Source organism: Lepidochelys kempii, chromosome 14 (assembly GCF_965140265.1).
Source record: "Lepidochelys kempii isolate rLepKem1 chromosome 14, rLepKem1.hap2, whole genome shotgun sequence".
NCBI classification, from domain to species: domain Eukaryota; kingdom Metazoa; phylum Chordata; order Testudines; family Cheloniidae; genus Lepidochelys; species Lepidochelys kempii.
The window spans coordinates 17,905,746-17,932,616 of NC_133269.1; the positions used below are offsets into that span (position 1 = coordinate 17,905,746).

Below are 26,871 nucleotides of genomic sequence, written 5' to 3' on the forward strand. Positions count from 1 at the left end.
GGGTTATGAAACAAGGCGAACTCTGAACATGAGAGATTGTAATTATGGAAGACATGTCTTTCCAGCTAGCCACAGGTGTACATTGCAGAAGCAGATAAAAATTTGTCATTCATGAGAGAAGTAGCTATGACTTCTGCAGGATATATAGTAAGTGAAAGAAACTGGCCTACATCAGTTGGCAGAAGAAAAACAAATGTGTAGTTAACTATATCTGTTGTGACAATTCCTAAATAACTTTTACTGTGTTTCTAAGTTTTCCCTTGATCCTCTTTTTCATTATAACAAAAACTTATTTGATGTGAAATGCTGCTGTAATCTGACAATTCACAAGCACCTCTATATCAGCAGCAAATGTAAAAGGAAGAAAAAAAAAGAACCGTGAAAACTAACTGATCTATTCAGTTTTCAAACCTAAACAGCAAAGAAATATTGAAAACGTACCTCAAAATGGTATTTCAGCAATATGAGCACCAATAAATAAAACATCAAGCAATTACATGATACATTGTTGCCATAGGAAAATACTGCCACAGACTTCAAATTCAAAGACCTCCATATCACTCAGGATAAATTCATATCTGCTAAGGAGTGACTGAATTCCTTATTTTTGTATTTCTGGAATATCATCATCTTAGGACAGAGAATGTACAAAACAAAATCAAGACAAAAATAATGGAGTTATTTCTTCTCAAATATATAACTGTGAAACTTCCCCAGAAATTCAACTGTGTCTGCTTACTGAACACATTTATAAATTGTTCTGAGAGTACTTTTTAACTCCTAGCTACTCTGAGTTTGTTCATTTTAGTTTGATATTGGACAAGAGCAATTGCATAAATCTCGTAGCATTTACCATTTCCTGTGGTCTAACATATGGCAATTGCCTCCAATATCTTTTCGAATACAATCACAGGGTACTTTGGACAGAAATACCTCTACAACTTAGTTTCCTATCTAAAATATTTCTGTCAAAAACCTCAAGTTAATTGATTTTCATAACCAATTTGCAACAAAGAACAGTTAAGAAGTTTGGTGCTTTCACAGTCATACAACTTGCATGACACGACCACAGCCTAAGTGTTCAAAAATATTGAGTAGGGACCCCAAAAACACCCATGAGAATTTTTGAAAAATCTTAATCTAATTCCCCCTGCCTTCCCCAAATATCGGTGTGACATTTACAGAGTAAAAAATTTACTGTAAGTGAATTCAAATACAGGCTGCAGCTCCCCTGTATATCTTCTTTCTCCTGGACCCCAGTCTGCCTTGCTCCCTTGATTCCCACTTTGATAGGCTCCTTTAGCCCCCAAGAGCCACACTGCCCCCTGGCAGGCTCCAGCAGCTGTCCTCTCTCTATAATCTATGGAGAAAGGGGCTTACTACCTTAACTCTGTTAGTTCCCTCCTTCCTGCAGTGTGACTGGGGAAAAGGACAGGATGAGGATTCTGCTTCTGAGCTTGGGAGTGTGGGAATGGGCTACTTCCAGTACCACCAAAGACAAATGCCCAAATGAGAGTCAGACCCTGCAAAATCATGAAATTTAAAATAAATTCAATTCAATCTCAGGTTCTTTTTATTTGCCTTTGGGGTTTTGTGCCTTTAGGGAAATACTCAGGTCACATTTTCAAATTTTTTCTCCCCAACCACAAGAACTAGAAACGTATTCTTTGTTTTTAAATAAAGGTTGAGATTCTAATCTAATTAAATACCCCCAGAAGCTGAGAGTTTAAGGAAAACACCAAATGTTGTCAGACTTGCAATAAGACCATGACAGCTGGCAACACTGTCCTGCTCTGCCTGCTCCAGGGCTCTGCCATGCTCAGTATGTGTAGGAGTACTACCGTACTGCAGGCAGCAGCTACATCTACAGTTACAGCAAAATGTCCTTGAGCATCCAAATGGGGAAACCGCGAGCAGTTTCGACAAAATTAAATTAAGTCAGGCTGCAACAGTAATATTCATGATATCTCAAACATTGACAACACTGTGAGGGTACGTCTACTATAGCTGCACAGATTGGCACTGGAGCTATGCTGCTCTAGCATAGAAGCTTCCTACATCAACGAAAGGGTTTTTTCTGTTGATGTAGGTGTACCCACCTCTCTGAGAGGCAGTAGCGAAGTTGATGGAATAATTCTTCCATTAATCTAGATGTGGTTATCCTAACTATGTTGCACAGGGCATGCAATTTTTCACAGTCCTGAGCAATGTAGCTAGGACGACCTAGCTTTCAAGTGTGGACCAGGTCTGACCCACTCTGTTTGCCTTTTCAGAGTAAATACCTCATACAAGAATGCACCCTGCTTTGCCTGACATATGTACGTAACAGGCATAGTGGAAAACAGACTGACAGGTATCTATCAGAGACTCTGAACGAATGGATCACCACTGTGAGAAAGAGATTTACAGAATCCCTAACAGGGAGTGGGAAGGGAGAAGCAAAATTGCCTCTTATGTCCTCACCAGTAGCTGGAGCGGAGGAAGAAAGAAGAGGGAAGGTGGATGAGAGACCATCCTCTCACACACTAGTCCCAATAGTCAGGAAGGTAGGTAGCCTTCATGCTTCCATCTGAAGTGAACATGGTGACTTTGCAGGAAGGTCCAGGGTATTCATTTAGTTTTTCTATGATTTTTGTTTCTTACCATGTGGCTTATCAGGGAGCAGAAGAGCAAGTAAATGTACACCAAAAAAATGCAGTACAGCAAATGTGAAATATACCTGTTTTTAACCTACATGCAAAAGATATCTTAAAGAACATGACGATCGCAAAGTCAAGCACTCAACACATAGGAAATTCCCAAATTAAGGTTGCCTGTGCAAGAATCTTAGGCTGTGCCTAAAACATCTAGCACGAGGCCCTGCTACCTGCAGAAATAGAAATCTATTCACATGATATGAAGATTTTTACCAGTGATACAAACAAAAAATAATATATTTTAAGATTCAGATTTCATGTCTCCCTTTCCTCTCTCATAGTAAGATTTTCAGTAAGATTCATCATACTGAGAAAAGGAAAACAGTAGATAATGGTTGCTGAACAAAAAGTTTTTTAAATTTTGGCATATGTAAACATTTCTAAATTTGAGTTCTGCACGATAAAGTTGCTAATGCATCTGCTTTCATGTTCTCTAAGGAAGAAAGAAATTGCACATGTTCAACTTACAATACTATCATTGCCACATATAATATTTGGAATTTCTTACAGTAGTTTTGATCATAGTCTCTTTAATTACCAAAGGTAAAAGGCATAATTACACAGAGAATGAGTTTGCAGTGTCCCCATTAGATGTGAACATCTTACCTGTTTGGGTTAGGGTCTTACTGGGATGATGCTGTCCACCTGCTCCTGGCTGTGGAGGAGGACTTGCCCCTCCTTGTCCAGTACCTTGTGGTGGGGTTGCGCCTGTCAGAGTTCCAGTAGGCAGTGGCTGACCTCTCTTTAAGAGCTGCTTCTGTTCTTGCTGGCGGAAGCGTGGAGGCACCTCACGAGGCAGGTAACGGGATGCAGCTGGCTGCTGCCCATTAGCAGATGCACGCTTGCCATTGCTGCTGTTGGTGATAGTGCTGGTGGAAGTACTGGTACCGGTACCGGCAGGCTGGGGCTGGCTTAAACTGGTCTTAATAGGTTCTGGCACTGTATAAAATGAAACAAATATTAGTTTAATCCAAGGAAGAATTAAAGATCATTTCTTCAAAACGAGTGAGTAAAAGAAATTATAAAATTTAATCTTAGAAACGCAAAGTAAAATACATACAAGAATTACATATAAAATATATAAAGAAACTTCTACGGAGAAAAATGTTTACATTTGTTTAAGGAATAAACAGTTTTATCCAAGTTTCTGTTAGGAGGGATAATAGTATAAAATTGACCAGGGCTTTTCCCTAAACAACAATCCTGAAGCAACAAATGCAGGAACAAACAGGATAATACCAAAATTACTTTACAAGATGAAGAGGTTACGCACCTCGTGCCGTAACCGTGGTTCTTCAAGATATGCCCTCCTATGGGTGCTCTACTGTAGCTGTATCCACATTCCTGCATCTCAGATCAGAGATTTTAGGTAGCAGTGTCCATCTGGGCCCGCACGTGCGCTCTCCCTATCTCATGCCTTGCCTCGAGGCTATCTAGCACTGTGTGGACAAACCATCCTCAGTTCCTTCTCTACCACAAAGACATTTATTAAGAGCTCCAAAGTAGAGGGGAGCAGGGCGGGTTGTGGAGCACCCACAGGGACACACATCTTGAAGAACCACTGTTACGGCACAAGGTAAGTAACCTCTTCTTCGAATAGTGTCCCTATGGGTGCTCCACTGTAGGTGACTGTACAACAGTATCCCTGATGGAAGGGTGGGACTTCAGAGTCAGTACTTAAAGAGTTAGTACTGATGATAATACTGTGGATCCAAACACAGCATCTGATGCTGAGTTATAGATGATTGCACACTGTTCTGCAAAAGTATGAGCAGATGCCCAAATTGCTACTCTACATATTTCTGTGATGGGAACGTTTTTAATGAAGTCGAAACAGATCCTGTGGAATGAGTTTGAACTCCAGACAGAGGCTGAAGATTGTAGGTGCAATAGGAAATGCAGTTAGATATCCATCTAGAGTCTCTGTTTCAGGATTGAGGATCCTTTAGACCTCTGCAAGCAAAAGGAATAGTTTTGGAGATTTTCTGAAAATTATTGTTCTAATCAAATAGAATGCCAAAGCTCTTCTGACATTGAGTTTATGCAATATTGCTTCTCTCTTGGCATGGTGTGGCTTTGGAAAGAAGGTTGGGAGGGAAGTAAGTTGGTTTATGTGGTGTCAGTGTGACCTTATCACTAAAAAAAAAATTGTGAAGGGTGGGTGTGCAATTAGAGCCTCTATTTCCCTGATTCTCCAAGCTGAGAAGATGGCTACTAGGAATGTCGTTTTCATAGACAGAGGCATAAGTGAGCATGTGACCACTGGTTCAAAAGGAGGCTTTGTAAGGCACTTGAAAACCAAGTTAAGGCCCCATGTTGGTGTAGGACGCTTGATTTGTAGGTGGTTACCCATACCCTTGAGGAATCATTGTAGGATAAGTGAATTCGGAATAGCCATCTATCTTATGATGAAAGGCTGTTATGGCTGTGAGGTGTACCTTTATTGAATTTAGAGATAATCCTGACCTTTTTTAGATCTAGGATGTAGTCTAGTACTAGCAGGAGTGGAGAGGATATGGGGGTAACATGTTTTGAGTCACTCCAGATTTGGAATCTTTTCCACTTCTGCATATACATGTGATGAGTTGTTATTTTTGTGCTATGGAATAACACCTCTTTCACATGCTCTGAACAGGAACGCTCCATGTTTTCGAACCATTGAGGAACCATACCTTGAGTCACAGAACCTGTGAGCTGGGATGGCAAATCTGGCCGGCATTCTGAGAGAGGAGGTGAGGAAGGGACTGAAAAGTGATTGGGAGGCACACCGCTAACTGAGTAAGGTATGAGAACCACATTTGGGTTGGCCACGTGTGAACTAGGAGAATAACTTTTCTTTTCTTATCTTGAGCAGGACCTTCAATATGCGAGGAATTGGAGGAAAAGCATAAAGGAGATCTGTATTCCAGTGAAAGAGGAAGGCATCTCGTAGCAAATGATGTCCCAGACCGGCTCTGGAGCAATACTGGGAGCATTTTTTGTTTTGGTCTATTAATAAATTAAAATAATTAATAAAATAAGTATTTTTCGGACTCTCCAATGACAAAATACATTGTGGAGAACAACAGGGTCCATTTCCCAGTCATGTTCCTGCAAGAATGTCCTGCTGAGGGTGTCCACTGTGGTATTCTGCACAGCCAGCAGGAAGGCTGCTGTTATGATGCTGCTGTGCCAAACACACCAATTCCATAGTTTCACTGCCTTTGCACAAAGGGATGGTGATCTCACTACTCCCTGGTGGCTTATGTAGAACATTCATGCTATGTTGTCTGTCATGAGTTTTATATGTTTATCCTTGATCAATTATAGGAAATGTCAACAAGCATTCCTGACCACCTTGAGCTACAACAGGTTGATATGTAGTGTTGATTCTAAGAGGAACCATTTGCCTTGAACCATGTGATTATCTATATGAGCTCCCCAGCCACGTAAAGATGAGTCTGTTGTCAGTATCAGTGTTGCAGGTGGCTGAGTGAAGGGGACTCCTATGCAGACATCCTGCAGATCTTTCCACCATTTGAGAGAGTCTTTGACCATCAACAGCAGTTTATTCAATCTGTCTCTGTTTGGTGTGTATACCGTTTGGAGCCATGCTTGAAGGCAATGCATGTGGAGACTTACGTGACTTTTTATAAAGGTGTTTACTGCCATGTGCCCCAGTAGTAGCTGAAGGCAATTTCTGGCCAATGTCTGGAGGCTGATCTGAATGGCACTGATTAAGATGCTTAGGGTGTTGAACTTGTGTAGTGTGAGGAAGGCTTTGGCCTTCACCACATTTACACAGGCTCCCATGAATTGTAGATGTTATACTGGAGTCAGAGTCAATTTTTGAGTGCCAGTTGTAGTCCCACCTGCATGAATACATCTATAGTCTTTTGCTTGGCTACCAGGACGACTTCAAAGGATTGAGCCTTAAGTAGACACCCATCTAGATACAGATATATCAGGATTCCTAGTTTGCGAAGATGGGACACTACCACTGATAGGACCTTTGAGAACACTCTGGGTGCAGATAAGTCAAATGGAAGTACTCTGTATTGAAAATGGTCTTGACCTGAGGTGAATCTCAGGAACCGCCTGCGGGATTGGTTGAATCACAATATGAAAATAACCACCTTATAGGTCAACAGTCAAGAACCCTGGTCCAGAGATGGAATTACTGTTGCTAATGTAACCATCTTGAATCTTTGTGCCGTTTCATATTTCTTTAGTGACCTCAGATCCAGAATGGGTCTCCATCCTCCATTCCTTATGGGTATCAGGAAATATTTGGAGTAGAAACCCTTCCCTCTGTGCTGATTTAGAACTGGTTCTACATGACCAGGATTTAGGAGATGATTTATTTCCTGACATAACAGGCACTCATGAAAAGGGTTCCTGAAGAGGGACAGGCAGGGAAGATATGTAGGAGGGAGGGAGGTAAAGTGGATTGAATAACCATTGGAGATGATCTCCAGTACCCACTTGTCTGTTATCTTTTCCCAGTTTTATCGAAAAAGTCTAAAAGGATATAGCTAACTCTAGTTTTGCAGCAATTAATAGTGAGAGTGGGCGATCTGGACCTCAACCAATGTCTCAAAATTGATGTTTCGACATTGAGAGCTGTACAGTTGAAGTTGGGGGGGAGAGGGGCTATTAGCTTTTGGTTTTGTATCCATTGTCTTTTCCTCTGGGATTTGTAGTGTCTCTGGGGTGAAAGGAACTGGGCCAGTCAATCTTTGTGATGCCTGTGATTTGCTGTACTTTATTTTCTGTGCAGGTATGTAGATCCCCAAGGAACATAATGTGGCTCTTGAGCCCTTTACTGTGTGGAGAGGAATGTTTTTTCCACAAAGAGTATGGATCCTTCTAATGGAAGGTCTTCCACAGTCATTTGGACTTCTCTTGGGAGGCCTGAAAAGTGATGCCATGAAGCTCTCCTCATTACTACCGCAGTTGATATGGAGTGAGCAGCTGTATCTGCAGTGTCTAATGTGGTCTATAGCGCTGTCCTTGTCACAAGCTGGCCCTCAGCACTGATGGCTTGTAACTGTTCTCTTTGATCATTTGGGACATGTTCAATAAAGGCACTGATTTTCACATAATTGATATTGATTATATTTTGCCATCAGGACCTGATAATTCACAATCCTAAACTGCAGGATTGCTGTTGAGTACAATTTCCTGCTCAATAAGCCCAGTTTTTTCCAATCCTTGTTGCACGGTGTTGATTTAGGGTGGTGCTGTCTGCCAGGATCAATTACAGCATCTACCACAAGGAAATTTGGGTCCACATCTTTAGAGGGGACATAATATTTTTGTCTGCCCTTTTCCATGTGGGCGTTATCATGGCCAGTGTTTGCCAGATGATTTTATATGGATCTAGTAGAGCTTCATTGATCAGGAGTGTAGTAAGAGCTGATGAGGACCTATGGAGTATGTCCAGCAGCTTGTGTTGTGACTCCTTTACTTCGAGGGGGATCTAAAGTAAGTCTGCCACTCTCTTGGTGAAGTCTTGAAACTGTCTGAAGTCATCTGAGATTGATGATGGAGGAGGCATCACAGCTTCATCTGGATAGAATGATGAAATGTTTGTTGCTGGAATATCATCTTTATTCAGTTGTGCCTCCTACTCCTCAAAGATCTCCTCTTGAGGATCATGGGGTCTAGAAAGGGAAGCTGAGGGAGATCGTTTTTCTCTATCACTATGAGAGACACCTGAGGTCCTAGAGAACTGGTGTCTATATGCTGCCCACTGGTCCCAGTACTGCCACTGGAGTGGTGCAAAAGTCATGGGTGGTCCATACCCAACGTTGTCCATACCAAGTGGGCGGGCCTTCCCTGTCACGGTGACGTTGTGGCTCTGCAAGTGTTTCCAGGTGACTGGTCCCTTGACATTGCCCTGGGGAGCTTTGAACTGAGACCAAAGATATGTTATCATTGACCTCTTCTTCTTCGCTCAACAGAGGTGGAGCAGATAAGGAGGCCCATGGAGAGAGTGTTTCAGTACTCTGGGGAATTCAGGAGACTAAGATGGGGTCGATACCTAGCAGGGAGGATTCCAGCATTTGAAACCAAGAGGTCCTTGGAGAAACGGAATTCCTGTGGTACCATGGTGGTAATCGGTGTCGACTGAGTCGGTCTAGAGTGGCCCATCAGTGTCCAGGGAGTCAGTGGTACCTGCAGTCTTCTGTGGTCCAACAATTGATCAGAAGATGGCGCTCTGGTGAAAGTGCTCAGAACCGAAGCTCTCCTTGTCTCCAGCAGTGCTATTTTAGGAGAAGTAGTCCGGTCTCTATCCCTTCTCTTGACTGACCGTATTGACGCTTCTGAACCTGTGCCCCTCCAGTCTTCAGGCTTACTGCCAATACTGGTACTCATGGGTACCATGTCACGATTCAGTTAGTACAGAGATTATTTTGCCAGGCATAGAATCATAGAACTAGAAGGCACCTCAAGAGGTTATCTAGTCCAGTCCCCTGCACTCAAGGCAGGCCTAAGTATTATCTAGACAATCCCTGACAAGTGTTTGTCCAACCCGCTCTTAAAAATCCCCAATGATGGAGATTGCACCACCTTTCTAAGCAATTTATTCCAGTGATTAACCACTCTGATATAGTTAGTCCAACTTAAACTGCCCTTGCTGCAATTTAAGCCCATTGCTTCTTGTCCTATCCTCAGAGGTTAAGAACAACAATTTTTCTCCCTCTGCCTAGTAACAACGTTTTACGTACTTGAAAATTGTTATGTCCACCTCAGTCTTCTCTTCTCCAGACTAAACAAACCCATTTTTTTCCAATCTTCCCTCATACGTCATGTTTTCTAGACCTTTAATCATTTTTGTTGCTCTTCTCTGGACTTTCTCCAATTTGTCCCCACCTTTCCTGAAACGTGGCGCTCAGAACTGGACACAATACTCCAGTTGAGGCCTAATCAGCATGGAGTAGAGCAGAAGAATTACTTCCCATGTCATGCTTACAATACTCCTGCTAATACATCCCAGAATGATGTTTGCTTTTTTTGCAACAGCGTTTATTTAGCCTGTGATTCACTATAACCCCCAGATCCCTTTCCACAGTACTCCTTCCTAGGCAGTCATTTCCCATTTTGTACACACCTTTTTTTTCCCTAGTCAAATTCTTCAGTCTGGGAACCTGTAGCCCTCTTTTTTTAGGTTTTATTAAAGGAATCAGCAGATTTCTTCTTTGAATCCACTGGAGTTTAATGTCCCGAGGATCTTGATGGTCACGTCAAGGATTGTTGCTCTGGAGAGGTCCTGGGTCAGAGGCTGGTCTAAGTAAATTTTTCATCATAAGGAATCTGAGCTTCAGTTAATGGGTCGGTCTTGTCCTTTATTTATATTTCAGACAGAAAGTACACTTTGGTGGCGTATGGAATTCTCCTAAGCAGCTATTGCAGCATGAATGGCTGTCACTGACCAGAATGGCTTCTCTGCAGGAAAGACAGTATTTAAACCTGGGGGAGCTGGTCATGCCCCTTCTTGGGGTTCATTCCGCCCCCACAAGGGGAGAAGGTAACAAAATCAGTAAGGAGAGGGAAATAACGGTTTTTGAAAGCTACAAAAAAATGTTTTATTATAAAACAAACCTAGATAACAAATCCTACTAGCTATTCTGTAAACTAAAATTAATTTTAGAAATTAAACATCTCTCAGATTGTGCTAATGGTCCGTCGCAGGCCAAGGGCAGTTGAGAAGGAACTGAGGATGGTTCACCTGTGCAGTGCCAGATAGCCTCGAGGCAAGAAACAAGACAGAGAAAGTGCATGTGCAGACTGAACAGACACTGCCACCTAAAATGTCCGATCTGAGGCGCAAGGAGGCAGATACACCTATAGTGGAGCACCCACAGGGACACTACTCAAAGAAAAAATGTGGTCTCCTCAAACTTTAATACATGCTTAAATATATACAATAACTCTTATGATAGCTAAAAATATCAAATGATGTTTAAATACAATTTATAAATTGGATCAAAACCATAACATAGGTCCACGTACACACCAGTGAATATAATCTCAAGTATCTTTGTAACAGAGCGCATCAAAAACTCAATTCTGCCTCATGTACATTCTGCCCTTCACCCAGCATCTTGGAAATGAGCTGCGCATGCTCATGCACACACCAGTGTTCATCTCCTAGTGTAGGATAAAATAAGCCCTAAATATTCACTGAAATTCATTCCAAACCTTGTGTGGCTCGCATTCATGAAGCTCAAAACAGAGAGAGAGAGAGAGAGAGAGAGAGAGTGTGTGTGTGTGTGTGTGTGTGTAAGTAAAATATATATATACACACACATATCAGGGGGTACCTGTGTTCCTCTGTAACCACAAAAACAACAAGTAGTCTGGTGGCACCTTAAAGACTAACATTTATTTGGGCATAAGCTTTCGTGGGTAAAACACATCATCTGAAGAAGTGGGTTTTTTACGCATGAAAGCTTATGCCCAAATAAATTTGTTAGTCTTTAAGGCCAACGGCAGTTGAGAAGGAACTGAAAAAAAATATATATAAAAAAACATAACTCAAGAATGTATACTTGTGAAATGAATGTTTCATCTGCATTTCCCTTTAACTCTCCACAACTCTGTGTGTGTGTGACTGGAAAAGTTTTCTGGATTTTAAATTGAGTTTAAGTCAAAGCTAGATTCCTGGTGAAGTAAGACTGTCCTAAAACAATAAAATAAAACAGCAAGTATAAGGTTGCTTCGAATAAAATTGCTTTACTATTCTCCACAGCCAAGGAATTAAATTACAAAGTCAAAAACTATACAGACTATTCTACCACTGTTTTATCCATAATGGTCAGAGTAAGATACAGATGCAGCAGTGTTTTGCTTTAATACCTAATTTAAGAATATTGTTAAATAACTTTCTGTTATCACTGAAGCGAAGTGTGTGTGTGTTGGCTGAAAAGTAATTTCAAGGGAATAAGTCAGCTCACTATTTTTTAAGTTATCAAATAAATAACTCTGGATTCCATTTTAAGATATACTTGCACATACTATGTATTTGTCTGCTGTGACAGGGTTGGACCGGATGGCTACAGGAGAGTAACAGAAGGCAGATATATTAGCCCCAGGTTAAGTAGGTCCCTTTTCCCTGGGTAAGGTAACAGGGAAGGTTCCAGAACAATCAGGAACCTTCTGGAGACAATTAAGACAGACAGGCTGGTTAGAACACCTGCAGCCAATCAAGAAGCTGCTAGACTCAATTAAGGCAGGCTAATCAGGGCACATGGGGGTTTAAAAAAGAGCTCACTTCAGTTTGTGGTGCGCATGTGAGGAGCTGGGAGCAAGAGGCACTAGAAGCTGAGAGTGAGAACGTAGACTGTTGGAGGACTGAGGAGTACAAGCATTATCAGACACCAGGAGGAAGGTCCTATGGTGAGGATAAAGAAGGTGTTGGGAGGAGGCCATGGGGAAGTAGCCCAAGGGAGTTGTAGCTGTCACACAGCTGTTCCAGGAGACACTCTAGACAGCTGCATTCCTCAAGGCCCTGGGTTGGAACCCGGAGTAGAGGGCGGGCCCAGGTTCCCCCCAAACCTCCCAACTCCTAGTCAGACACAGGAGGAATTGACCTAGACTGTGGGTTCACGAAAACGGCCAAACTGAGTGCTGCCGTGAAGCTCCAAGGCGAGCAAATCCGCCAATAAATGCAAGACTCACCAAGGTAGAGGAGGAACTTTGTCACACTGCATTCATGTGTATGTATGTGCCGTTTGTTTAGAAATGGATTATACATACATACATAATTAGAAAATGTTTTAAATTATGAGATCTGTTTTAAACACATGAATAGGATGGATTTATTCAGTTATTTCATTTGGTTGGAAAGAATAAATTACATGTATCCTATGTACGCTGACCACATTTCTCTGGATTTTTTTTTTTTGCACTTTCATACAATAATGCCAAGTGTTCCTATCACTGTACTAATTCATAACTAAGAGCACATAATTCATTATAACATATCCAATGTTTTACAAAATCAACAGTTGTTTCTCTATCCAATAGTTCTAAGTCAAGGACATTTTTCTAAATAGTAGTCCAATAGTACTCCTAAATATAGTAGTCCAAAAACATTCCTAGTCATAACATTAAGTTTAAATTCACTACCCCATTTTCTATACAAAAGCCATACATATTTTGTACTTTTGAAGATATTTTGCAGGCACACAAAAGGGAATGGCTGTAAGGATAATAATCAACAATATATGTGTTGACAATACCAAATTAGTTTTCTTCATATCATGAATAGTAGCGGAGTCCTTTTTTCCTTGCTGATTACAATAGGAGAGGTACTCTATTTAAATTGCAGAGTTGATCCAAAATAGATGTTTTCCATGCAGTACAACTGAATGTGGATTTGCTGAATTAGTATTCGCCTGGTGAGAGTATCTTCAATTTGGGTGATAAAGATTTTGCCTTTTTGAAAGAGAAGTCTGATTCTCCAACGTTTGTGTTATCTTACATTTTCTGGGCATCAGATAGATAGACCAAGGCACAGTAGGACAGCACTACAGAAAGAGCACTAGCTTTTATAAATGTACTGAGTAATTTATAGGATAGTCAGAAAAGATCTATCTTAGATACTTCAGAAATAAATGTACATAAATAGAAATAATACACTATATAAATAATCCTTGTATTTAAACTTTAATGCTCTCCACAAATTTTAGATTTAAACCACTAAAATCAGTTTCACTTGTGTTTTTTAATGGCTATCCCAACTTTTATCTCCTCCTCTATTACCAGTTTCTAAATTTAAACCAAAGCCAAAATTTCCCCATAGAAGTACCAGTTAAGTAAGCAGAATACTAAATTCTCAAAATCATGAAAAATTCTCACTATCCTCTGTGTGAATAATATGCATTTCCAATCTTTGAGCTGTTTATTTCGCAGTTACTATAACAAATCTCTCGTCTGTACAGTTGATAAGACATTCCTCTCTTTAGCAGGGGCAATTTACTCTTGGGATAAAGTACTCATTTAGACTTTGAATTATAAGCAGGCTTTGGAGAATTCAATTTTATCATTTCAATGGACAGTAGCGATGTTTATTTTAAGCATTTTTCAGATTTTTATAGATTTAAATGTTCATAGTTGTGGAAATTATAGCGGGTCACACAATTATTTAATGATAGTAAACAGATTCAAAAAATTATAACCATTAAAACACAACCACCACATGTCAAAATATACAAAGCAGATTTCCTTAGATCAAACTAAGGTCTCAAGAAACGTTTTTCCTACTTTGCCTATCTGTAAATCTTGATAATCGTCAATTGCAATATTTTTTCATCAGTTTGTGTTTGTACAGTGAGATTGACATTTACTGATAAAAATCTAACCTTTCCAACCCTAATTATAAGCCATTGTGTATGTCTGATCAGCCCATGGTCTTTTAAGTTTAGTCACTTCTCCTAATGTTTGGTGAGATTCCACATAACTATATAACCTTCACATTGTTTACAGCCATGATGCTTTGAACCTTAAGCAATTTTACATATTTTTAACCTGTCTAATAATTCAGGAAACAAAAAACTACATCAAAACTGATCCAAAAGTTTATTATGTGGACATACTAAGCCTTTGTTTTCTGGCTGTCTTTAACCAAATCTTTTACCTTATTTATATCAGCCATTTGAGCATATCCCCATTTTGCTGTGCATCTAAATCCTGTACTCCAGATTTATATCTGACATGTCACACATGCTAATCTTACCTGAAGTAATGAGGCCAAAACTACACCAGATTCTGCCAACAAAGACTGGCACAGAGTCCTTAATAGTGTAAAGTCTACTAGGAAGGGGCTCATAGCTGTGACTTCCACTTTGATGGGGCAATAGGATGCTGAGGACCAAAGTAACACCAAGAGAGTGACATTAGCTAAGGAGAGGTTATGGCTTGTAGCTGGGAAATGCACTGATTCAGTGAAGTCATTGGGCAGCCACTGCAGAACAGGCAGGAAATTTCTTTTGGTTAATCAGAAAAATGTTGACTAAACTGCAAAATCATGGTTTGCTTAAAACTGAACCTAGACTCTTCACAGCCAGCCAATGCCCATGATCAGCCACTAAGTTTTGGCTTTTGGCTTTAGCCATCCTTGGAAAGTCTGTTATGCATCCATATTGTGAACTAGGATTGAAAATGCTGCATTTCAAAAATACAGGACAGACCTCAGATGTCCTTAATGACCAGGGTTTTGGGGACTGGGACGTAGAAAAAAGGGGTGCAGCACAGATGGGAATTGTCGGGGGGAGGGCTTAGCCCTCTGCCTGGCTCTAGGACCAAGGAGTCTCCCCTAACAGCTGTTGCTCTGCCCCACTATGCAGTAGCCCCATCCCTTCAACCCAGCTTCCCTTGACCCCAGCTCCCTGTGCAACCAGGTCCTGTGCTTCTGCCTCCTGACTCAGTTGAGACCAGCTACCTTGCCTGCTGTATGGAGAGCCTTCCTGACTGCCCGCAACCCCTGTAGCCCTGCCTCCTATTGTACAGGCCAACCAATCAGAATTTTTTTTTACTGATGGAAGACACAGCCAATGAACTCTGGCTGTTTCATCCGCAGCACATGTGTATGTGCCCACAAAAGGGGAGGGAGCAGGCAGAGGAAGAAATACAGGATAAAAGGCATCCTGCACTGAATTAGTACAGGACAGGCAATTTTTTATTTAAATAAGGGATGTCCCTTACAATACAGGACGACCCTACATTGGCAACCCTACAATGTAAACACTGTTTAGGTGTCATAGGAGTTTTGAGAGCAGTTCCGATGACTAAGTGCTGCTTTCGCATATGTAAAATAGGTTAATATGTTTGAAAAGCAATAGGACTCATCAATACTCCATTTCTCACTATTATTTACTAGCAGCTGAAAGCCCGTGCTGTTGCATGAGTGCAATTTGTAAAGTTGTGTATAAAAAAAGCTGAAAATGACTGAACTTGAAAACCAGATAGTAACACACCACAAATACCAGTGATGATTCAACGTAGTGACATTCTAAACAGAAAGAACTCTCACCATGCTTGTAGCTGTTTTCTAACATGCCACACTGACTCAAACAGACATTATTCACGGAGGACTGCCCTCTGAAGAGATTTGATAGTGGTCTGAGGGCTCTGCACTTCACTGATGAGGCACCGACAAACTGGCTTGGCAAGCTCGTATGCAATAAGGCTTCAAAGAGAGACAGAGTACCAATCCCAGAATCTTACTATATAAATATCATCATAACACCGCATAGCCCCAGTCACGGACCAGGAACCCACTGGTGCTGTGAAAATACATAACAAGACAGTACCTGCCACAAAGAACAAACAATCTAAGTAACTCTTTAAACAATTAATCTACCTTTCATTTTGGAGTCTACATCATTTTATATAAACTTATTTCTAAAATAAAAAATAATACATTTCCATGATGTTCTATTTTAATAATTTCTAAATAATTTCAATGTGCAGGAAAAAAAAACTTTTGCCTTTTCTAAAATGCCAACCAATACTGTCTTCTCAGATCCTGCAACTGAAAATTTTATGGGGAAAGAGAAACCTATGAAACACAGAATAATGCCTCTTCAAATATGAATAAAATCAACATTCATCATTTACACGCAAATGATTTTGTTTTTTCAGCATAAATCATTTTTAGTTTTATCAAGTTTCCCACGTGATCCAAAATATTTTCATTTTGTTTTAATGCATCTCATTACTTTACAGTAGATTTTGACATTCCAGCTGACCTTTAAGAAGCTTGCAGTGTACAGTAAGAATTAAATTGGTTCTTTCACTTGACTATAGTCCCTAAGGAAATGAATTTCAGGCAAGCTCTCTGCAGAAGTACTGCTGTTAGAAAAAGCATAGCTTCTACTTGTTAACAATAGACACTGGCAACTATCGAACATACTATACAGAGAACATGAAGAAAGTCACAGTACTTCTGCCTGCCATTCTGCCTTTGAGAAGGCTACCTCATTTAAGACTTACCTGTACTCAGAACTTATATCTAAATGCTTGTCTTTTCAAATTGATCAGATGCAAAAATCTGATAAGCTGCCTAGCTTTGGTGATTGAGATGACTCAAAAGAGCATTTATTATTAATTTCAAAGTTCTGTACAAAATCCCTTATAGTACCCCTGTGAGGAATGTAAGTATTCCCATTTTATACAGATGTGGACCAGACACAGAAAGGTTAAGAACCTGATTTTCACAGGTGGCTGAGTGCTTAGAACTCCAGTGGAAACTGCAGGTTCTTAACATCTCTGAAAATCAAACTCTAAATGACTTTGCCCAAGGCCACAAAATGATGCAGGGGCAGAGCAGAGATTAGGGCTTCTGGCTCACTCAGTAATCCTGAAACTACTCTAATGGTATATCTTTACTACCAACGTAAAAGCGCTGCCATGGCAGCGCTTTAATGTGGCTGTGTAGTTGCGGCACCAGTGCTGGGAGAAAGCTCTCCCAGAGCTGTAAAAACCCCATCCGCACGAGGGGAGTAGCTCCCAGCACTGGTACACTGTCTACATTGCCACTTTACAGTGCTGAAACTTGCATCGCTCAGGGGGGTGTTTAGTCACACCTCTGAGCGAGAAAGTTTCAGTGCTGTAAAGTGGCAGCGTAGACAAGGCCTAAGACATGGTCTTCACTACAAAAAAAGTGTGTGTATGGTGAAGGGGGTGTAGAGATACCATATGCTAACACACACATGGTAATGAAGGGGGGAGGGATAGCTCAGTGGTTTGAGCATTGGCCTGCTAAACCAAGGGTTGTGAGTTCAATCCCTGAGGGGGCCATTTGGGATCTGGGGCAAAATTTGGGGATTGGTCCTGCTTTGAGCAAGGGGTTGGACTAGATGACCTCCTGAGGTCTCTTCCAACCCCGATATTCTATGAAGGAAGAGCCTAGTGCAGAGGTCGGCAACCTACAGCATGCAAGCCGATTTTTAAAGGCACGCTGCTGCTTGCCAGGTCCCAGCCGCCCGCCCCGCTCAGCCGACTGCTGAACCCAGGCTGGGAACCTGGCAGGCAGCAGCGTGCCATTCAAAATCCTGCCCACCCTGGCCTGCTCTTCTCCGCTCCCCTGGGGGCAGGGTGAAGAAGCTTGGTCCCTGCCGGCTGCTGCTGCAGGACAGGCAAGCTCCCCCCTACCCCGCTTCTTCTCCAGCCGTGCTGGGTTCCTACTGCTCCTCCTCTCCCTCCCTGCCGCCGATCAGCTGATGGCCCTTGTGAGGGAGGGGGAGAAGCGGAGCCCCGCGCTGCTCCGGGGAGGAGGCGGAGAAGAGGTGGGGACAGGGCTGTGGAATCAGGGCATATCCCCTCCAGCTCCCTGCCGTGAGCCGCTCTGGGCGGGGGCTGGGAGCACCCCCACGACCCTAGCCCACACCCCCCAGCCCTCTGCCCTGACCCCTCCACCCCTCCACACACACACCCAGCCCTCTGCCTTGATCCCTACACCCCCCCACGACCCCAGCCCTGACTCCAGCCCCCCACACCCCATGCCCTGACTCCTGCACCCTCCTCACACACCCGCAGCCCCCGCCCTGATTCCTACCCCCCCACACACCCTATGCCCTGACTCTTGCACCCCCCACATTCCCACCCCCACCCTGAGCACCAAATGGGAGCTCCTGCACCCCTTGCACCAAATGGGAGCTGCCCAGGCAAGTGCTCCACACCCAAACCTCTTGCCCCAACCCTGAGCCCCCTCCCTCATTCTAGCTGCTGGTCAGACCCTGCACCCTAACCCCCAGCCTGCTCCTTCACCTCCAGCCCTGTGCTCAGTGCACTCCCACCCTCAGCTCAGTGCAAAGAGAGAGGAAGAGAATGGCCTAGAACCAGGGAGAAGGTAGGTACCCACTCTATATGGGCAGGGCCGGGACCCCAGACTGGCAGTGGGCTGAGACGGGCTGGCAGCCAGGACTCTGGCTGGCAGGAACCAGCGGATGGAACCCCAGACCGGCAGCGGGCTGAGCCGCTCAGACCACTGTTAGTCTGGGGTTCTGGCTGCTGGCCCCTTGCCAGCTGGGGTCCCGGCCGCAGGCCCCGCTCAGCCTGCTGCCAGCCTAGGTGAATGGAACCCCAGGCTGGCAACGGGCTGAGAGGGCCGGCGGCGTAAGATCAGCATTTTAATTTAATTTTAAATGAAGCTTCTTAAACATTTTGAAAATCTTGTTCACTTTACATATGACAATAGTTTAGTTACATAATATATAGACTTATAGAGAGAGAGACTTTCTAAAAAACGTTAAAATGTATTACTGGCACACGAAACCTTAAATTAAAGTGAATAAATGAAGACTCGGCACACCACTTCTGAAAGGTTGCCGACCCCTGACCTAGTGTCTACCTTGACCTGCTCATGTGTTAAAATGACACACTGCCTTGTCCTCACCAGGATTTTACCACGTGGTTTAACAAAAAAAAAGAAAAAAAATTTTCTAGGGTGGATGCACCCCAAAAGGAAGTTTCTTTGGCAGAACTAAACCCAACATTGGTCATGATGGCAAGAAATCAGATGCCCTCCTGTCCCAAAGATTTTCCCAAAGGAAAACAGTTGTTTGAAATTTACATTGTTTAAAATTTGAAATGGCAAGACAGATTTTTGATTTGGAAAAGCAGCATATTCTCAGGGGTAAGCACTGTATAGAAACCATAGCATCTGATATTTATAAGTATGTGCATATACATTTGACAGTAATAATATTTGATACATATAACTACTAATAGCACAGAATAATCTACATAAAAATGACTGCTTTAAATAAATTCTTAACCAAGCATTTTCCATAAATAAGCTATAGCAGTAGCTGCCTAATTTTGGATTTACAAACAATATTTGCCTGTTGTGACAGGGTCAGGCCAGATGGCTACAGGAAAGTGACAGAAGGCAGATATATTAGCCCCGGTTAAGTAGGTCCTTTTTCCCTGGGTAAGGTAACAGGGAAGGTTCCAGAACAATCAGGAACTTTCTGGAAACAATTAAGGCAGACAGGCTGATTCGAACACCTGCAGCCAATCAAGAAGCCAATCAAGAAGCTGCTAGAATCAATTAAGGCAGGCTAATCAGGGCACCTGGGTTTAAAAAGGAGCTCACTTCAGTTTGTGGTGTGTGCACGAGGAGCTGGGAGTGAGAAGGTGTATTACTGGAAGACTAAGAAGTGAGAATAAAGAAGGTGTTCGGAGGAGGCCATGGGAAAGTAGCCCAGGGAGTTGTAGCTGTCACGCAGCTGTTACAGAAACCACTGTAGAGAGCAGCAATCCACATGGCCCTGGGCTGGAACCCGGAATAGAGGGTGGGCCCAGGTTCCCCCCATCCCTACAACTCCCTACTTGATACTGGAGGAGTTGAACTGGACTGTGGGTTCCACCAGAGGGGAAGGTCTCTGGCCTGTTTCCCAATCTACTACGTGGATCAGCAGAGACTGCGGGGATTGTTGTTCTTCTGTTTCCCCATGCTGGCCACTGATGAGGCTAACTGAGCGAACAGCAGATTTGAGCCACGAAAGTGGCCAAACTGAGGGCTGCCATGAACCTCTGAGGTGAGCAAATCCGCCAATAAGCGCAGGACCCACCAAGGCAGAGGAGGAACTTTGTCACACTATAAGTATGAAAGTCCTAGCAGAACATATAAAGAAAAAAGGGAATGGAAGGATCAGTCATGCTTCTGTTTTAGAATGAAAGTATTTCCACAAATTAATAATAATAATACTTAATACTACTACTAATAATAATAATTTTACAAAACATAAAAGTGCTTTTTATTTTGAATGCCAAAATATCTCTATCTTTTAAACTAGTAACAAAAAGTAACATTTAAACAATGAAATTAATATCCTTCCAAAAAAAATAGATTAACGTCATCATGGTATTTGGAAGAGAAACATTTAATTACACCACTATGATTAATTAAAGCAAGGCATATGAAGGATCTAGAAAATGGCTTAATTCCAAAATTCTGTACAAGAGCAACACTTTGGGGTATGGGTATGGAATACTTCATTTTGGGTATCAAAAGCAGCAATAATTATTTGGAGAATGTATTTTTAAAATGACTACAAATTGTAACAAACTCTTCAAAAACTCTCAGCATACTATTCTGTAGAGCAGTCTTCTGCAGCATCTAAGCAGCAATGCTGATTTGCTGCTGCATTGTGGGAAAATGCCTGCTGCTGTGGGTGACTACATTAATTTTGCTAACTCTTCATGTACTGCAGCAGACCTCATAACTACTGTATGAATTGTCAAGAGTTTGAAAACACCTTCCTTGATCCAACAGGCACATTTTTGAAATGTGGATGCTCTTTGCAAAACGTACCCACAATGTACAAAGGCATACTATTTTAGCAAACCTTAGGCTGAAAGCATACCAGAGAGCATTATTTTTCATACAACAGGGCAATGCTTGTGGTCAGTGGAGGCTGACCAGGAGATGGAAGCATTGTGCACCATACATTTAATCAGCGTCAACGGCCAATCTATAGAGAGATCTTGCCAGTACCAGAAGAAGCTGCATGTCAAACCTTTCATTGGAAGGTATTATACTTTCACAGCTGTTGTTATTTGATCAACTGTTTGAAATATGGAAAATAAAGTCTAGCCTTTTCATGACGTCATTTATATCACCACAAGCCATCTTTTCTAAAGTAATATATTATTTTTTTAAATGACAGTATTTAATACTGTGCTCTTAAATAACTCAATTTTAAAACTTCATTGAAGAGAAACTGCACATTCTTGATAAATGCAAGAATTCTGTCAAACACAAAAACAAGCATGTTTTTAAAAAATACAAGAAAATATTGCCAGCACTTTAGATTTATGTGATGTAGATGTATCTTCTATTAGAGGTTCTCAAACTGTGGTCCGCGGACCACTACTCGTCCACGAGCTCCATTCAGGTGTCTGTGGATAGTTGCCTCTAAGGTGCATGCCTGGGCAGCCGCACATGAGAGAATGAAGGGCCACCCACCTAATTAGTGGAGCCACAAGGTGCCTGGACCCTGGAGAAGACGCACATGTAAGGTGAGATGGTGGCCTTGAGGGGAATAGGGGGTAGATAGGAGGGGGCAGTGGGGTGAGAAGAGGGGGTGGGGGGGATTTGGGATGTACAGGGCTGTGGTGGTCAGAGAAAGAGGCAACTTTCCCCAGCTTCAGGGCTGCGGCTACCAGAGAGAGACACCCCCCCCCCCTTTCCAGCCCTGGAGCTGCTGCAGTGGGGGAGAGAGGGAGACACCCCCTGCTTCCCAGCCTCAGCTCTGTGGCTGCCATGGCCGGGGAGAGAGGGCACATCCATCACACTAGAAAGGCAATATTACTGATATTAAAATATGAGTTCTGTGCTTCTAGTTGTAGAACAGAAAAACAATTTCTACTTTTTTTTAATATAGCGCTTTCCGATGCAGTGAGCTGTAGCTCACGAAAGCTTATGCTCAAATAAATTGGTTAGTCTCTAAGGTGCCACAAGTACTCCTTTTCTTTTTGCGCTTTACAATAGTTAGCTAACGGTACATTTGGAAAGATCATTAAGTTGTCTGCCAAGACCCTCAGCAATTTTCAAGTGGTCCACAAAAAAAAAGTTTGAGAACCACTGTTCTACTACATACTAAAATATTGCTTGCTAGTAATAAATTACTTGATACTTACTGATATCTAAACGTCTTAATCCAATTTTACACAAACAAATCCAATAATTACTGCATATGCTTTTTAATGATTACAATCTCTGAGAAAGCCCAACTATACAAAAAAGTGTTATAAGCCGTTGTACTGATGTAATGAATAGGATCAAACTACCAGGTTTCAGTAAGTACAACAGCTTTTAAGTACATTTCTGTGACATAAGGAAAGAATATGAATAAATGACAGAAACAGGTGAAGCCACAAAATACTGATTTATAGCAGGATTATTAACATTCCACTACACTACAGAATCCTACACCCATGGCCCCCAGTTGCCCAAACTGGCGTTTGTAACTTTTTTTTTTTTTTTTTTTAAAAAAGGCATTCTGAAACAGGAATAGTTAAAACCAGAAATGCATTCTTGGCTTCTACTGTGACAGGATTTATTTACAGCTTCTGTTAAACACAGCAGCTCCACTACAAACTATTGTATGTGAGAAGAATTTTTGATTACACAATGCTAATGCCTCACTGCGTTAAACATATCATGCCAATGTATTATTTTTTTCCTTCAGCAATTCGTTCAGGTCATTGTTTGATGGTTTATGAATTCATTACAGGAAACAGATGGATCCCATAATTCAGCACTATTCTCCCACTCAATAATACAGGCAATTTCCACCCCCCCCATCTTGCTCCCCACTCCAAATCAATCTTAATGAAGCCACTTCCTTGATGTCCAAATCCCTGCACATGTATGCTGAGCAGAGAAACAGAAGTTATTAAAGCAACCTTGAAACAGTAAATGCCTTTTTGATAAAACAGAGAACATTAGCATGCCCATACATAAGCACTGCCTCCTGGAACCAGATACAAATGCTAGCGCTTACCCAACTCAGCTGAGAAATAAAAATTCTAGGTCAAAAGCACAGATGCTCTGATAAGTAGTAAATTCACTTTTAATTGCTGAAAAAAATTCTTACAGGGAAATTTTTTTTCCTCCAATCTACTTTTAAATGGTGAATTTTCATTTAGAAAATTATCTCCTTTGTCTATTAAACTCTGATGTTTTTCACGACAGTGACATCTACTGGTAAAAGTAAAGGTATTTCAGCAAAACTGTTAGCTTGTTATGTAATATCCAATGATTTGTACACAAAAAGTCATCCTTCCCCCTCTCCTTCTCACCTGAACACACACATGCTTAAAATCTATCAGATGTAACAATGAATTTCAGTTTGACACTGACAATGAAACAAGATGGTTCACAAGAGAAAGAACTTTAAACAATGACTTAAGAAATGGCCTAGTAACGGGCTTAAAAAATTTACCCAACAGTTACATTTTGACAACTAAGCCTACTAGCCAGGGTTAAATATAAAATTACACGGAATATGTTTGCATCACCATAACCCCCAAAGCTTTACTCCTTAGTATTCAAAGGAATAAATCAGTTCTGTGCTGTTTACTGCACACTGCATTTAAGATATTGTCAATCAATTTTCTATTTGACAAGAACTGAAGAAGAGCTGTGTAGCTCGAAAGCTTGTCATCTCTTTCACCAACACAAGTTGGTCCAATAAAAAATATTACAGCATCCAGTTTGTCTCTCCCTAATGTTTAAAAACGTAATTTATGTCTCAGGTCAGTGTCAGCTTCCTCTTTTTCGTTCTCCACCCTCACCTCCTTATATCTTTTCTTCTTTTGTTCCTTATGTGTGCTCTACCTCTTTCCCTTATTTTCTTTTCATTCTCCAAAATCTTTCCTTGCACCAGGCTTCTTCCCTACCAATTTCCCCCATTCTCCCCAACCTACATCAGGGTACCCTTTCACCCCTCACCCTCAGCCCACCCTAGTAGCCCTGTATACATATATGGAGCTTGAAAAAATTACCAGGTACTCAGTCAGACTACTAAATAAGATGCATAAACGAAGATCAGGAGCCCAACATCACACCGGAAATGGCAATGAAAAAACCATGTATTCCCCCTTACCCAGTTGTTGGGTTTTCTAATAGGGTAATGTCCATATACCATATTCAGTGGCTCAATTTTCTGTAACCTGCAGGTAGCACATATACAATAAATTTCCAAAAGATATGCTCTGTTCCTTCATCCCCATTCCAGAGCCTTCTCTCTGCGATGGCAGAGTGATTCTGGTAATCCTTCTCCTCAGTCTCAGTTTTGGGGTCCTCTTCCAACGAGAACAGCTCCAGTTCGCTGTTACTCATAACTTTCCTAAATCACAGCAGAATGTGATCTTTACCTGTTTCATGGTTACATATAGCATACCCAATAGCAGCGGTGAAAAATGACAACGTTCTGGTCTATTTTCACTCTGCTCCATCTTTGGGGGCGAGGGAAAGACACTGGAGCTCTGTGTGCAGACTTACAAGTCAGCACTGCATCGGTTTATACCTAGTTCACATTTGAAAAGCTGTCTTCAAACTTTTTTTTTTTCTAACGACAGTTTTGGTTCTACAAGTAGATGACACTCATTCAGGAAAAATCCCTACTCACTGTAGGTAAGTGATTTTTTTAAAGTGTTGCCTAAACAATATATATATTACTTGTCTGAGGCAGCTCTTCAGCCTAGAATTAAGTTTCTAGTTTTGTGTAATATCTATACTGCAGTACCTTCCAAAGCCCTATCTATCTGCAGTCCATGTATTCTAAAGACAAATGCAGTAGTCTGCTCTGCTCATATGAATACATTTCATGGGCTTCCTCAAGGTGTGAACATGATTTGTCTTAGAACCTCACATATTCAGGCATATGATCAGAGGCAGTTGATAGATAACTACCCATCATAAATGGATATATTATAGAACAGTGAAATTTATTTGCTATCTATTCAGTGGCTTTTGATTCAGACAAAAATTAATTCCTAATTTTGATACTGGAAAAGCTCCTTTGCAATTGTCATCCAGAAATATTTTATTGCCATCCGTTGGAAACCAACATTTTATGAGGAAACCTTGATAACTTATAGGCCCCACAGCGATGAGCATGTCACAAATCACATTTCCAAGAGTGAGACTTGAATATTAATATTTATAAATTAAAGATTAAAATAAAATCTTCCTTTCTTAACCTCCTAGAAGCACATAAAAATTCAAGTAAACTGAGAATAGTATTTAATTTGATTATACTTTCCAATTTTGAGAGCTCTAAACATTCTGTTCTTAAGCCTTCATTCCTATATTGACATTAACAGCTGCTCTCAAAACAAGGCTTTTTAAAAATCTATTATTTCTGCATCTTCCTGGATCCTCAGAGGTGCTGTTATATGCTGTCTATACCAAATATTGTTAGACCATATGGAACCATGGCTGCTATGGGATGTCTGAACTTAAGTGCGTTTCCTTTTAACTCAGTTTTAGAATATCACCTAGCCCTAACATAGGGCTTTTCATCACTAGATCCCAAAGCACTTTACAAAGATCAGTATCATTATCCCTATTTGAAAGGAGGGGAAATTGAAGCACAGAGGTGAAGCGACTTACCCACAGTCACCCAGCAGGCCAGTGGCAGAACCAGGCACAGAACTCAGGTCTCAGTCCAATGCCATATCAGCTAGAGCCACACAGCTTCCCTAGAGAGTACAATTCCTACAGTCCCCTCTCTATCCCATCAATAACTGTCCTTATGGAAATGGGCACAAATTTCAGTACCAAATTCTGGTTGTTAACAAATCAATGGGAGTTTTTGACAAGTGAGACCAGTCTTTGACCCTTAAACCCAAATCCTTCTCCAAGCACACAGTGTTTTCAAAGCTGGGAAGACTCCTTGACCCTCACCATGGAACACATCACCACACCCTCTCTATAGGCTCTATTCACTTTGTTACCCACCTTCAGTTTATAGTTCTGCTCCAAGAGGACCTTCTACATCTGCAGACGAGTGGGCAAGGTTGGTTTGTTTAATGCACTCCAACCTTTGTACATGAGGCTATAATTCCATGAAATGAGACTGGAACAAGGTTCTTCCCCCAGACCTAAAGGACCCTACCACCACTATATTTTCTTCTGTGAAAGACTCCCATCATCTTTTCTCAGTCGAAGACAGTACCAAAAATAAGTAATTTAATCCGTGTTTTTCACATTTCCTGTTCTCCTATACTTTACATTACATATTTTGGATAGTCTGTCTGGGGTCCACTCTTAGGAAACACTGCAGATGGTGTAAGAAATTACAGAAAGTCAAACAAATGGTTTGGCTCTTGCTACGAGCACCCCAGAATGAAGATACTGCCTTCATTTATATACACTGTTAGCATATTATTATTTAAATGGTTAGACAAAAGTGCGTTTCCCAGAATACTGTCAGTCTCATCTTCCTAGCCTATCCATTTTTATTACAGGGTCTCCACCTCAGTCTTTTCATCCCTTCTTGTTTCAATGTGTGCTTAAATGTCGTCTTCTGTCAAACTGAGGTTGAGTAGCTTCTTTTTAAATACTGTTTTGAAGTCATACAAGCAACTCAAGGCTGAAGCCCGAAGGAAAATCCATGATATCAAAAATAAGTGGTGGCAAGAAAAGGCGATGGAGATTGAGCTTTAT

At 41.5% G+C, this 26,871-nt stretch overlaps 1 protein-coding gene across 10 annotated transcripts in view; it reads right to left on the minus strand.

The window, feature by feature from the left end:
• Positions 1-26,871, minus strand: part of TNRC6C (trinucleotide repeat containing adaptor 6C) — a 204,436-nt gene that overhangs the window by 98,804 nt on the left and 78,761 nt on the right. For all 10 annotated transcript variants that reach the window (XM_073311080.1, XM_073311085.1, XM_073311087.1 and 7 more), the window contains exon 4: positions 3,303-3,635. In XM_073311080.1, coding sequence (XP_073167181.1) covers positions 3,303-3,635 — 333 coding nt within the window. The remainder of the gene's footprint in view (positions 1-3,302; positions 3,636-26,871) is intronic.